At 42.6% G+C, this 15,184-nt stretch overlaps 1 protein-coding gene across 1 annotated transcript; it reads right to left on the reverse strand.

The window, feature by feature from the left end:
* Positions 1-3,481: 3,481 nt before the first annotated feature.
* LOC124027663 (beta-2-microglobulin-like) lies at positions 3,482-13,759 on the reverse strand. Its single transcript, XM_046340028.1, has 3 exons — positions 13,722-13,759; positions 4,481-4,806; positions 3,482-3,495 (listed from the first exon to the last, which is right to left on the reverse strand). The coding sequence occupies exons 1-3, from the start codon at positions 13,757-13,759 to the stop codon at positions 3,482-3,484; spliced, it is 378 nt and encodes a 125-aa protein (XP_046195984.1).
* Between the last annotated feature and the right edge of the window lie 1,425 nt (positions 13,760-15,184).

Below are 15,184 nucleotides of genomic sequence, written 5' to 3' on the forward strand. Positions count from 1 at the left end.
CCTGTCACTCGGGGAGCGATGTTTCAGATCTAGCCCCGCCCCTGTCACTCGGGAGCGATGTTTCAGATCTAGCCCCGTCCCCTGTCACTCGGGGAGCGATGTTTCAGATCTAGCCCCGCCCCCTGTCACTCGGGAGCGATGTTTCAGATCTAGCCTCGCACCCTGTCACTCGGGAGCGATGTTTCAGATCTAGCCCCGCCCCTGTCACTCGGGGAGCGATGTTTCAGATCTAGCCCCGTCCCCTGTCACTCGGGGAGCGATGTTTCAGATCTAGCCCCGTCCCCTGTCACTCGGGGAGCGATGTTTCAGATCTAGCCCCGTCCCCTGTCACTCGGGGAGCGATGTTTCAGATCTAGCCCCGTCCCCTGTCACTCGGGGAGCGATGTTTCAGACTTAGCCTCGCACCCTGTCACTCGGGGAGCGATGTTTCAGATCTAGCCTCTCACCCTGTCACTCGGGGAGCGATGTTTCAGATCTAGCCCCGCCCCCTGTCACTCGGGGAGCGATGTTTCAGATCTAGCCCCGTCCCCTGTCACTCGGGGAGCGATGTTTTGCTCGACCAGGAGACCACCACTTCACACTAGTCTTGTGTTCAAGACTTTGATGACAACTATGCAGCTGTTCTATAACTTTTCATTCATTGTCATGTCAAACAACACCGTAGGATGTCGAACAACACCGTAGGATGCCGAACAACACCGTAGGATGCCGAACAACACCGTAGGATGTCGAACAACACCGTAGGATGTCGAACAACACCGTAGGATGCCAAACAACACCGTAGGATGCCAAACAACACCCGTAGGGCTGTCAAACAACACCGTAGGATGCCAAACAAATGTCGAACAACACTATAGGATGGCAAACAACACCGTAGGATGTCAAACAACACTGTAGGATGCCAAACAACACCGTAGGATGTCAAACAACACCGTAGGATGTCAAACAGATGTCGAACAACACCGTAGGATGTCGAACAACACCGTAGGATGTCGAACAACACCGTAGGATGTCAAACAACACCGTAGGATGTCGAACAACACCGTAGGATGCCAAACAACACCGTAGGATGTCGAACAACACCGTAGGATGCCGAACAACACCGTAGGATGCCAAACAACACCGTAGGATGTCAAACAGATGTCGAACAACACCGTAGGATGTCGAACAACACCGTAGGATGCCAAACAACACCGTAGGATGCCAAACAACACCGTAGGATGTCGAACAACACCGTAGGATGTCAAACAACACCGTAGGATGTCAAACAGATGTCGAACAACACCGTAGGATGTCGAACAACACCGTAGGATGCCAAACAACACCGTAGGATGCCAAACAACACTGTATTCAAAGTGCCCACTATTATATTCTAACTATAGAATTAGAATATTCATCCTATTTCCATGATTCTAACAGTTTTGTGTTTTGATCTAAATCGCAATTGCAATATTTGGTTAAAAAAACACGGCTGCGATTGTTTGCCCATATCGTGCTGCCCTATTGTGGCAGTGTGGAAATGATCTCCATATTGAGTGCAGGAATTGCAGAAACGTATGAACATGCTAAAGATGGTTATTTTTGTTTGAAGTTTTATTGAACAGTTTATTAAACCAATCAGAATGGAGAATTATTTCACTATTCAAATAATATCATGCTTTCTTTTCAGCTATCCAGATTGCGGTTCTTAGGGTGCTATTCAGATGTGTGTTTTTGGCTAACAGCAACAGTGTTTGGGCTAGCAGTAGCCTAGGCTAACAGTAACAGTGTTTGGGCTAGCAGTAGCCTAGGCTAACAGTGTTTGGGCTAGCAGTAGCCTAGGCTAACAGCAACAGTGTTTGGGCTAACAGTAGCCTAGGCTAACAGCAACAGTGTTTGGCTAACAGTAGCCTCGGCTAACAGCAACAGTGTTTGGCTAACAGTAGCCTAGGCTAACAGCAACAGTGTTTGGCTAACAGTAGCCTAGGCTAACAGCAACAGTGTTTGGGCTAACAGTAGCCTAGGCTAACAGCAACAGTGTTTGGGCTAGCAGTAGCCTAGGCTAACAGCAACAGTGTTTGGGCTAACAGTAGCCTAGGCTAACAGCAACAGTGTTTGGCTAACAGTAGCCTAGGCTAACAGCAACAGTGTTTGGCTAACAGTAGCCTCGGCTAACAGCAACAGTGTTTGGCTAACAGTAGCCTCGGCTAAAAGCAACAGTGTTTGGCTAACAGTAGCCTCGGCTAACAGCAACAGTGTTTGGCTAACAGCAACAGTGTTTGGCTAACAGTAGCCTCGGCTAACAGCAACAGTGTTTGGCTAACAGTAGCCTCGGCTAACAGCAACAGTGTTTGGCTAACAGTAGCCTCGGCTAAAAGCAACAGTGTTTGGCTAATGTTAGAGTTGCGTAAATTCAAATCTGGTATCAGGATAAATATAACAATGAGTCACCGATTTTATACTATGTATTTTTTATTAGCTAAGTCATAAATGGCAAATGCAATTTTCGTATATACGGGCTCACTGTAATACCACGCAGGGCAGAACAGGGAACTGACAAGACGTATGTAAAACAGTATTCTTTATACTGTGATAGACAGTTCCAACCCGTCTGTTGGCCTATCACAGTAGAGACTGGGCGTGGTTTAAACTTGCTCAGCCTATTGCAGGCGCTCAGGCGGGTCCCCGCCTCTTGGCGCTTCTGTTGATAGATGTAAATGTTGCTTGTGAAGAACATCCAGGCTCTCATGCTCCATACCGTTATCTCGCACCTGGCTCCTGTTATCTAACAAAAGACCGCTTGTTCTCGCAACACCCTGCTCTGAATGTGCCCCCCTCCCAACTCATTGAACAGTTCCTGTCTTCATGCTACTCTGTATTTTTCCATCATGAGAAAATCCCATGGCCCTGAAACTGTTAACAATGTTTCATGTCAGCTATGTTGCATAACACATACATACATCCACACAAGCCAACAGCAGATAATATTCAATCATATATATGGTAATGGCTATAATGTAAAATACAGGATCCAACACTAACAATAGCCTCGGCTAACAGCAACAGTGTTTGTCTAACAGTAGCCTCGGCTAACAGTAGCCTAGGCTAACAGCAACAGTGTTTGTCTAACAGTAGCTTCAGGCTAACAGCAGCAGTGTTTGGTCTAGCCAGTAGCCTAGGCCAACAGTCCCTGTAGAGCTGTAGGCTACATTTAAAGTGCACAACTTTAAACAATGTGCTGTCAACAATGTAACATGTTCATTAAATGTATTGTTAAATATCGCCCAGCCCTACCATATTCCAGCCCTACCAGCCCTACCATATCTCCAGCCCTACCATATCGCCCAGCCCTACCATATTGTCCAGCCCTATTCAGCTCTACAGTATTACAATAACCACCAATTGTTAGTGACCAAAGTTAAAGAACTGCCATCTAAATAGACGGTTTCTCTTCAATGAAAATGATCAGGACATACACACCTGCAGCGATGAACACCGAAGCTCACATATCTGATTCTGTAGAGGAAATAGAATAGTTGGTTTCTGTCAGTCAATGGATATATTATATTATGATTAACTCTCTTACACACGCACACACACACACACACACACACACACACACACACACACACACACACACACACACACACACACACACACACACACACACACACACACACACACACACACACACACACACACACACACACACACACACACACACACACACACAGAGAGAAGTCAGATTCTGAAAGAGAACTTAGCAACGTGTGGGACTCTACACCTGTACTTTAACTACTAACTATACCAGTAACTCACCCCAGGTGTACTCCTCTAACTACACTAGTAACTCACCCCAGGTGTACTCCTCTAACTACTAACTACACTAGTAACTCACCCCAGGTGTACTCCTCTAACTACACTAGTAACTCACCCCAGGTGTACTCCTCTAACTACTAACTACACTAGTAACTCACCCCAGGTGTACTCCTCTAACTACACTAGTAACTCACCCCAGGTGTACTCCTATAACTACTAACTACACTAGTAACTCACCCCAGGTGTACTCCTCTAACTACTAACTACACTAGTAACTCACCCCAGGTGTACTCCTCTAACTACACTAGTAACTCACCCCAGGTGTACTCCTCTAACTACACTAGTAACTCACCCCAGGTGTACTCTTCTAACTACACTAGTAACTCACCCCAGGTGTACTCCTCTAACTACACTAGTAACTCACCCCAGGTGTACTCCTCTAACTACACTAGTAACTCACCCCAGGTGTAGGTCTTCAGATTCTTCAGGTGACGGACTCTGCAGGTGTACTCCTCTAACTACACTAGTAACTCACCCCAGGTGTACTCCTCTAACTACACTAGTAACTCACCCCAGGTGTAGGTCTTCAGATTCTTCAGGTGACGGACTCTGCAGGTGTACTCCTCTAACTACACTAGTAACTCACCCCAGGTGTACTCCTCTAACTACACTAGTAACTCACCCCAGATGTAGGTATTCAGATTCTTCAGGTGACGGACTCTACAGGTGTACTCCTCTCCGCTGGCTGGTGTGAATCCAACACTCTTGGTGAGGTGGAACTGCCATCCCTGTTGGAAGGCCAGGTCTGTCTGCTTGGCGTCGGGGATCTCCACGCCGTTCTTCAGGAGCTGGATGCTGATGTCAGGGGGGTGGAAGCCACTCACGTGACAGATCAGGGTGTTGTCTTTCCCATATTCCCCTGGGTTACGGCTGTACACCTTCACCATGGGGGAGCTACAGGTGGAAGAGGGAATCTTACAGTCAGGCAGGCGCCCGCACACACATAATCTGTATCACAGAAGTTTATTATCTTATTCTCACTATAAAAAATAAAATAGTAATCTCTCTGCTCAATATACATTTGCTTAAAAGTGTAACCCATACAAAGTACACATTTGCTGTCGATTTAAGACATAAATTAAGGAAATACATAATTGTTTTCAGGAACGTCGTTGGTGAAATCAAATTAAGATCGTACACAACACAATCCCACCAATATAGCCGAATCATAATTACAAAGTCATTCCTATACTTTACTTACATTCTCGTGCGTTTATGGTCACCAACACGACGCAGAAAGCAACTACGGAAAAAAACGTTTTCATGATTTATTTTTTTCAAAGTCTTTCCAACGCTGAAAAATATGTCAAACTGGACAAAACCAACTGTCGCAAACAAAGAAATGAAACTGAAAGTCAAATATATATTTTCCTCTGTGTAGTGAAGCCACACCCTCTTTCGATTTATGCACCAATTGAAAATCCTACTTCACAGTTGCTATGCAGTCTTCTCCTGTTGATGCTTCTCCAGGCAGCCTGATGCAGTCAGTTACAAAGTTGACGCAGTCTTCATTTTATTAGTTACAATGTTGCACATATAAAGCATTGAGATAAAAGTATGTTGAAAAGCAAGGACATGTACAGTATAGTCACTATAAAGTATGGTGAAAGGCAAGGTACAGTATAGTCACTATAAAGTATGGTGAAAGGCAAGGTACAGTATAGTCACCTATAAAGTATGGTTAAAGGCTAGGTACAGTATAGTCACTATAAAGTATGGTGAAAGGCTAGGTACAGTATAGTCACTATAAAGCATGGTGAAAGGTTAGGTACAGTATAGTCAGTCATAGTATGGTTAAAGGCCAGGTACAGTATAAATACCATAAAGCATGCAGTGAAAGGCTTAGGGCACAGTAAGGTCACTATAAAGTATGGTTAAAGGCTAGTGAAGGTATAGTCACTATAAAGTATGGTTAAATAGTACAGTATAGTCACTATAAAGCATGGTTAAAGGCTAGGTACAGTATAAATTATAAAGCATGTAGAAAGGCCAGGTACAGTATAGTCAATAGTAAAGTATATATCTCAAGGCTAGGTATATAGTCATAGTAAAGTATGGTTAAAGGCCAGGTACAGTATAGTTATAGTAAATTATGGTTAAAGGCTAGGTACAGCATAGTCATAGTAAAGTATGAATAAATAGGTACAGTATAGTTATGGAAGTAAATTATGGTTAAAGGCTAGGTACAGTATAGTCATAGTAAAGCAGGTTAAAGTATGGTGAAGTTATAGGCTAGGTACAGTATAGTCACTAGGTAAGTAGTATGGTTAAAGGCTAGGTACAGTATAGTCATACTGGTTAAAGGCTAAAGTATGTTATAGTAAATTATGAAAGGCTAGGTTTTACAGTATAGTCATAGTAAAGTATGAAGCTATAAGAGAAGTTATAGTAAAGTGGTTAAAAGGCTAAGTATAGCTACAATAAAGTATGGTTAAAGTCATAGTAAAAAGTATGGTTAAAGGCTAGGTACAGGCAAAGGTATGGCCCAGTATAGTATAGTAAATTATGGTTAAAGGCAGGTATAGTATAGCCATAATAAAAGTAGGTATAGTAGTGTAAAGGTTAAAATAGGTACAGTATAGTCATAGTAAAGTATATCTCAAGGCTAGGTACAGTATAGCTCATAGTAAAGTATGGTTAAAGGAAAGGCTAGGTACAGTATAGTCATAGTAAAGTATGGTTAAAGGCTAGGTACAGTATAGTCATAGTAAAGTATGGTTAAAGGTACAGTAGGTACAGTATAGTCATAGTAAAGTAAAGTATGGTTAAATAATGGTAGCATGGTTAAAGGCTAGTACAGTATAGTCATAGTAAAGTATGGTTAAAGGCTAGGTACAGTATAGTCATAGTAAAGTATGGTTAAAGGCTAGGTACAGTATAGCCATAGTAAAGTATGGTTAAAGGCTAGGTACAGTATAGTTATAGTAAAGTATGGTTAAAGTTGTCCATAGTAAAAAAGTATGGTTAAAGGCTAGGTACAGTATAGTCATAGTAAAGTATGGTTAAAAGGCTAGTACAGTATAGCCATAGTAAAGTATGGTTAAAGGCTAGGTACAGTATAGTTATAGTAAATTATGGTTAAAGGCTAGGTACAGTATAGTCATAGTAAAGAGAAGTATGGTTAAAGGCTAGGTACAGTATAGTCATAGTAAAAGTATGGTTAAAGGCTAGGTACAGTAGTCATAGTAAAGTATGGTTAAAGGCTAGGTACAGTATAGTCATAGTAAAGTATGGTTAAAGGCTAGGTACAGTATAGTCATAGTAAAGTATGGTTAAAAGGCTAGGTACAGTATAGTCATAGTAAAGTATGGTTATAGTAAAATATTATTAAAGGCTAGACAGCAGTAAAGGCTAGTTATCAGTAAAGTATGGTTAAAGGCAGTATAGGTACTAGTATAGTCATAGTAAAGTATGGTTAAAGGCTAGGTACAGTATAGTTATAGTAAAGTATGGTTAAAGGCTAGGTACAGTATAGTCATAGTAAAGTATGGTGAAAGGCTAGGTACAGTATAGTCATAGTAAAGTATGGTTAAAGGCTAGGTACAGTATAGTCATAGTAAAAGTATGGTGAAAGGCTAGGTACAGTATAGTTATAGGCTAACAGTATGGTTAAAAGTAGCTAGGTACAGTATAGTCATAGTAAAAGTATGGTTAAAAGGCTAGGTACAGTATAGTCATAGTAAAGTATGGTTAAAGGCTAGGTACAGTATAGCCATAGTAAAGTATGGTTAAAGGCTAGGTACAGTATAGTCATAGTAAAGTATGGTTAAAGGCTAGGTACAGTATAAAGGCTAGGTACAGTATAGTCATAAAAGTATGGTTAAAGGCTATAGGTACAGTATAGTCATAGTAAAGTATGGTTAAAGGCTAGGTACAGTATAGCCATAGTATACAGTCACAGTGTTATGGTTAAAGTCATTGTGTAGATAGTCATAGTAAATTGGTGGTTAAAGGCTAGGTACATACAGTCATAGTAAAGTATGGTTAGCTAGGCATATATAGTTATAGTAAAATTGGTATAAATATTAGGTACAGCATAGTCATAAAGGAAGTATGGTTAGTTGTCAGGTACAGTATAGTTATAAAAAGAACATGGTTAAAGGCCAGGTACAGTATAGTCATAGTAAAGTATGGTTAAAGGCTAGGTACAGCATAGTTTATAGTAAAGCATGGTTAAAGGCTAGGTACAGTATAGTCATAGTAAAGTATGGTTAAAGGCTAGGTACAGTATAGCTCAGAGTAAAGCACTTGCCAGCCAATAGGTACAGTATAGTCACAGTAAAGCATGGCTACAAAGGCTAGAGTACAGTATAGTTATAGTAAAGTATGGTTAAAGGCAAGTGTACAGTATAGCCATAGTAAAGTATGGTTAAAGGCTAGGTACAGTATAGTTATAGTAAAGTATGGTTAAAGGCTAGGTACAGTATAGTCACAGTAAAGCATGGTTAAAGGCTAGGTAATACAGTATAGTTATAGTAAAGTATGGTTAAAGGCTAGGTACAGTATAGCCACAATAAAGTATGTGAAAGGCTAGGTACAGTATATAGTCATAGTAAAGTATGGTTAAAAGGCTATATAGTACAGTATAAAGTTATAGTAAAGTATGGTTAAAGGCTAGTACAGGCAGAATAAGAATGCAAAGTATGGTTAAAGGCCAGGTACAGTATAAAGATATAGTAAAGTATGGTTAAAGGCTAGGTACAGTATAGCTACAATAAAGCATGGTGAAAGTGCTGAAAAAGACAATAGTAAAGCATGGTGAAAGGCTAGGTACAGTATAGTCATAGTAAAGTATGGCTAAAGGCTAGGTATATATAGTTATAGTAAAGTATGGTTAAAGGCTAGGTACAGTATAGCTACAATAGCATGGTGAAAGGCTAGGTACAGTATAGTCATAGTAAAGTATGTTAAAGGCTAGGTACAGTATAGTCATAGTAAAGTATGGTTAAAGGTCAGGGTACAGTATGGGCCATAGTGAAGCATGCATAAAGGCTAGGTACAGTATAGTCATATAAAGTATGGTTAAAGGCTAGGTACAGTATAGCCATAGTAAAGTATGGTTAAAGGCTAGGTACAGTATAGTCATAGTAAAGTATGGTTAAAGGCTAGGTACAGTATAGTCATAGTAAAGTATGGTTAAAGGCTAAGTACAGTATAGTCATAGTAAAGTATGGTTAAAGGGGCTAGGTACAGTATAGTTATAGTAAAGTATGGTTAAATAAGTACAGTATAGTCATAAAGCATGGTTAAAGGCCAGGCACAGTATAAAGCACAGTAAAGCATGGCATAGTAAGTAAGCATGAAAGTAAAACAGCAGTATAGATAAAAGTTCCACAGGTGCACTTGGTTAAAGGCTAGGTACAGTATAGTCATAGTAAAGTATGGTTAAAGTCATTAATAGTAAAGTATGGTTAAATTACAGTATTTGTTATGGTGAACAAAAAATATCCTCTGCTGTTTCATGAGAGTTTGCACAGAAATGATCCATATGAACAAAAAGCGACTTACTTCACTACTACATCCCTATTATTATTAGTCATAAAGTATGGCATCAGTCTGCACATCTATCACCAGGTCAGCAGTGTAAAGTAATGTTAAAAGTTGGTAATTATTAGAGATGATGTCACAGTAGGTGGCTAACAGCATAGCCGTGAAACCTCTGGTACAGTAGTAAAGTGCACAGTATAGTCACAGTAAAGGTGGCAGCAGTAGAAACCTAGGTACAGAGATGCATACAGTATAGCCATAGTAAAGAGGTTAGAGGTGATGTCATAGTAGGTGGCAAAAATATAAAACCATAGAAACCCAGAGATGATCACAGAAATGATCCATAGAGATGCTCTCAATTGTCACAGTAGGTGAGCATTTCCCTTTGCCAAGAAACCCTGACAGAGATAATGTCACAGTAGGTGCACCTTGTGCAATAAAAGGTCATTAAAATATTATTATTTGTTATTTATCCGAGAGATGCACACTACTACTCCTCTACATCATCATCTGCACATCTGTGTTAAAAATTGTACATGTCACAGTAGGTGGCAGCATAGAAACTCAGAGAGATGCACTGCACCTGAGAGATGATGTCACAGTAGGTGGCACCATAGAAACTCCTGAGAGATGATGTCACAGTAGGTGGCACCATAGAAACCCTGGAGATGAATGTCAGCAGGTGCACTGTTCTGAAAGATGAGAGATGATGAAACCCAGAGAGATGCACTGCTCCGAGAGATATGTCACAGTGGTCGCCCATAGAAACTCCTGAGAGATGATGTCACAGTAGGTGGCACCATAGAAACCCTGAGAGATGCACTGTTCTGAGAGATGATGTCACAGTAGGTGGCTCCATAGAAACCCTGAGAGATGATGCACAGCTGGACCCTGGGATGCTTATTTTCAGTGGAGGGAGGGAGAGAGGAGGGTGGGGCTTAGAGAGGAGGGAGGGAGAGAGGAGGGTGGGAGAGAGGAGGGTGGGAGAGAGGAGGGAGGGAGGGGGTGGGAGAGGAGGAGGGAGAGGAGGGAGAGAGGAGGGAGGGAGAGGGAGGGAGGAGAGAGGAGGGTAGGAGAGAGGAGGGTGGGAGAGAGGAGGGAGGGAGAGAGGAGGGTGGGAGAGAGGAGGGTGGGAGAGAGGAGGGAGAGAGAGAGGAGGGTGGGGAGAGGAGGGAGGGAGAGAGAGGGAGGGAGTCCCCACACGTCTAAAAAATAAATATCATGAATATACTTGATCCATCATTAATTATTGTTTTTATAGAAGAGAATGTGATTCTCAGCCAGAAATACCAGCAGATTTTCTAGAAGAGGTCACCCACACATTGTATTCTCAGCCAGAAGTACTGGCAGATTTTCTAGAAGAGGTCACCCACACATTGTATTCTCAGCCAGAAGTACTGGCAGATTTTCTAGAAGAGGTCACCCACACATTGGATTCTCAGCCAGAAGTACAGACAGATTTTTCTAGAAGAGGTCACCCACACATTGTATTCTCAGCCAGAAGTACAGACAGATTTTCTAGAAGGGGTCACCCACACATTTGATTCTCAGCCAGAAATACCGGCAGATTTTCTAGAAGAGGTCACCCACACATTGGTTCTCAGCCAGAATTACTGGCAGATTTTCTAGAAGAGGTCACCCACACATAGTATTCTCAGCCAGAAGTACTGGCAGATTTTCTAGAAGAGGTGACCCACACATTGTATTCTCAGCCAGAAGTACTGGCAGATTTTCTAGAAGAGGTCACCCACACATTGTTTTCTCAGCCAGAAGTACTGGCAGATTTTCTAGAAGTGGTCACCCACATTGTATTCTCAGCCAGAAGTACTGGCAGATTTTCTAGAAGAGGTCACCCACACATTGTATTCTCAGCCAGAAGTACTGGCAGATTTTCTAGAAGAGGTCACCCACACAACTGTAATCATTGAATTATTTAGTAATGATTCTCTACAACTTGAAACCCTTGAAACTGGCACCTTGGCACAAAGTGTTATCAAAAATGAAAATGAAAGCCCATGTTGAGCAGGGAAAATTACAGTCATCTCAGATCTAGTGTAGGGCTGGTCACAGATGGAATGGCCCCCTGTTCAGAAAGATGGGTAAAGGTAGGAGTTTTAGTTATGATTTAATCTAGTTACAGTTAATCTAATTAGATACAGTTTCAATAAATACATTCAAAAGTTTGGGGTCACTTCCGAAATGTCCTTGTTTTCCATGAAAACAGTTTCATGAAATTAGTTTAAAAATGAATAGGAAATATAGTCAAGGCGTTGACAAGGTTTTATAAATACCGATTTTTAATTGAAATAATAATTGTGTCCTTCAAACTTTGCTTTTTGCAGCAATTACAGCCTAGCAGATCTTTGGCATTATAGTTGTCAGTTTGTTGAAGTCATTTGAAGAGATTTCACCCCATGCTTCCTGAAGAACCTCAAACTAGACACTAATGTACTTGTCCTCTTGCTCAATTGTGCACGGGGCCTCCCACTCCTCTTTCTATTCTGGTTTAGCACCAGTTTGCGCTGTTCTGTGAAGGGAGTAGTACACAGTGTTGTACGCGATCTTCAGTTTCTTGGCAATTTCTCGCATGGAATAGCCTTCATTTCTCAGAACAAGAATAGACTGACACGTTTCAGAAGAAAGTTATTTGTTTCTGGCCATTTTGAGCCTGTAATCGAACCCACAAATCCTGATGCTCCAGATACTCAGCTAGTCTAAAGAAGGCCAGTTGTATTGCTTCTTTAATCAGCACAACAGTTTTCAGCTGTGCTAACATAATTGCAAAAGGGGTTTCTAATGATCAATTAGCCTTTTAAAATGATAAACTTGGATTAGCTAACACAACGTGCCATTGGAACACAGGAGTGATGGTTGCTGATAATGGGCCTCTGTACACCTATGTAGATATTCCATTAAAAAGCATCCGTTTCCAGCTACAATAGTCATTTACAACATTAACAATGTCTACACTGTATTTCTGATCAATTTGATGTTATTTAATGGACAAAAAAAAAACGAGTTTCTTTCAAAAACAAGGAAATTTCTAAGTGACCCCAAACTGAATGGTAGTGTTCAGACACGCATGACTGTAAATCACATTGGATTAAAACATCTACAAAATGGCATATATTACTATTATAAAAAAATATAAATTCATATGAATACCTACCATTATGTCCTGCCCAGATCCTTACATATCTGCCTCTGGAGAACACAACAACAACAGAAAGCAATGTCATTGTTTTTACATTCAGACTCCCAACTTCTAACTACTAACTACACTAGTAACTCACCCCAGGTGTACTCCTCTAACTACACTAGTAACTCACCCCAGGTGTACTCCTCTAACTACACTAGTAACTCACCCCAGGTGTACTCCTCTAACTACTAACTCACCCCAGGTGTACTCCTCTAACTACACTAGTAACTCACCCCAGGTGTACTCCTCTAACTACACTAGTAACTCACCCCAGGTGTACTCCTCTAACTACACTAGTAGCTCACCCCAGGTGTACTAACTCACCCCAGGTGTACTCCTCTAACTACACTAGTAACTCACCCCAGGTGTACTCTTCAACTACACTAGTAACTCACCCCAGGTGTACTCCTCTCCGCTGGCTAGTAACTCACCCCAGGTGTATCTTCAGTATTCTTCAGTCCAGTCTACTCTGCAGCTCACTCTCTCCGCTGGCTGGTGGAATCACAGCTCACTCTCCATCCCTGTTCAGTATATATATTGTCCAGTCTACCTCACCAGCTCACTCTCCATCCCTGTCCAGTCTACCTCACCAGCTCACTCTCCATCCCTGTCAGTATATATATTGTCAGTCTCCATCACCAGTTCAGTCTCCATCCCTGTCCAGTCTACCTCACCAGCTCACTCTCCATCCCTGTCCAGTCTACCTCACCAGCTCACTCTCCATCCCTGTTCAGTCCAGTCTACCTCACCAGCTCACTCTCCATCCCTGTCCAGTCTACCTCTCAGCTCACTCTCCATCCCTGTCCAGTCTACCTCACCAGCTCACTCTCCATCCCTGTTCAGTATATATATTGTCCAGTCTACCTCACCAGCTCACTCTCCATCCCTGTCCAGTCTACCTCACCAGCTCACTCTCCATCCCTGTTCAGTATATATATTGTCCAGTCTACCTCACCAGCTCACTCTCCATCCCTGTCCAGTCTACCTCACCAGCTCACTCTCCATCCCTGTCCAGTCTACCTCACCAGCTCACTCTCCATCCCTGTCCAGTCTACCTCACCAGCTCACTCTCCATCCCTGTCCAGTATATGTAGCTTGTCCATCTACCTCAACAGCTCACTCTCCATCCCTGTCCAGTCTACCTCACCAGCTCACTCTCCATCCCTGTTCAGTATACCTATTGTCCAGCTCACTCTCATCCAGCTCAGTCTCCATCCCTGTCCAGTCTACCTCACCAGCTCACTCTCCATCCCTGTCCAGTCTACCTCACCAGCTAACTCTCCATCCCTGTCCAGTCTACCTCACCAGCTCACTCTCCATCCCTGTCAGTCTACCTCACCAGCTCACTCTCCATCCCTGTCCAGTCTACCTCACCAGCTCACTCTCCATCCCTGTTCAGTCTACCTCACTCTCCTCTCCATCTACCTCACCAGCTCACTCTCCATCCCTGTCAGTCTACCTCACCAGCTCACTCTCCATCCCTGTCAGTCTACCTCACCAGCTCACTCTCTCCATCCCTGTCCAGTCTATCATCATATCCCTGTCCAGTCTACCTCACCAGCTCACTCTCCATCCCTGTCCAGTCTACCTCACCAGCTCACTCTCCATCCCTGTCCAGTCTACCTCACCAGCTCACTCTCCATCCTGTCCAGTCTACCTCACCAGCTCACTCTCCATCCCTGTTCAGTATATATATTGTCCAGTCTACCTCACCAGCTCACTCTCCATCCCTGTTCAGTCTACCTCACCAGCTCCTCTCCATCTCCTGTCCATCCCTCACCAGCTCACTCTCCATCCCTGTTCAGTATATATATTGTCCAGTCTACCTCACCAGCTCACTCTCCATCCCTGTCCAGTCTATCACCAGCTATTGTCCAGTCTACCTCACCAGCTCACTCTCCATCCCTGTCCAGTCTACCTCACCAGCTCACTCTCCATCCCTGTTCAGTCTACCTCACCATCTCCTCTCCATCCCTGTCAGTCTACCTCACCAGCTCACTCTCCATCCCTGTCCAGTCTACCTCACCAGCTCACTCTCCATCCTGTTCAGTATATATATTCCATCCCTGACCAGTCTACCTCACCCAGCTCACTCTCCATCCCTGTTCAGTATATATATTGTCCAGTCTACCTCACCAGCTCACTCTCCATCCCTGTTCAGTATATATATTGTCAGTCTACCTCACCAGCCAGTCACTCTCCCATCCCTGTGGACATTCTGAAGTCAGTAGATCGTATGACCAAGGAGATATTGAAATACAAATGTAAAAAAAAGTTTGTACTTTGTTTACGCTCCCTAACTAACGAGGACTACAACATTTTGTTCACATTTCCACATGTTTATTCGCTTTGGAAAGCAAATTCATGTCAAAATCGTGAAAATAAGACCTGTGCAATGTTGTGCTGCAATTTTTTCCAACATCATGACACTTATTTGGAGTCTGTGGCTCAAGTGGTTTGAAAGCTATTGAGGTTTGAAATCGCGAATAGCCGTTGAATATCCAACTTGAAACTGTCTTTACCTCGGTAAACTATTATGACCCCTCTATAGAAAGGGAAGACTCTCACAAACACGTTTTGCACCTAGGTGTCATGACTCTTCAACACATACAAACGAATGGAAGTATGGAGGTAGCTTTG

The sequence above is a fragment of the Oncorhynchus gorbuscha genome, unplaced genomic scaffold (genome assembly GCF_021184085.1).
Source record: "Oncorhynchus gorbuscha isolate QuinsamMale2020 ecotype Even-year unplaced genomic scaffold, OgorEven_v1.0 Un_scaffold_3445, whole genome shotgun sequence".
Lineage (NCBI taxonomy): Eukaryota > Metazoa > Chordata > Actinopteri > Salmoniformes > Salmonidae > Oncorhynchus > Oncorhynchus gorbuscha.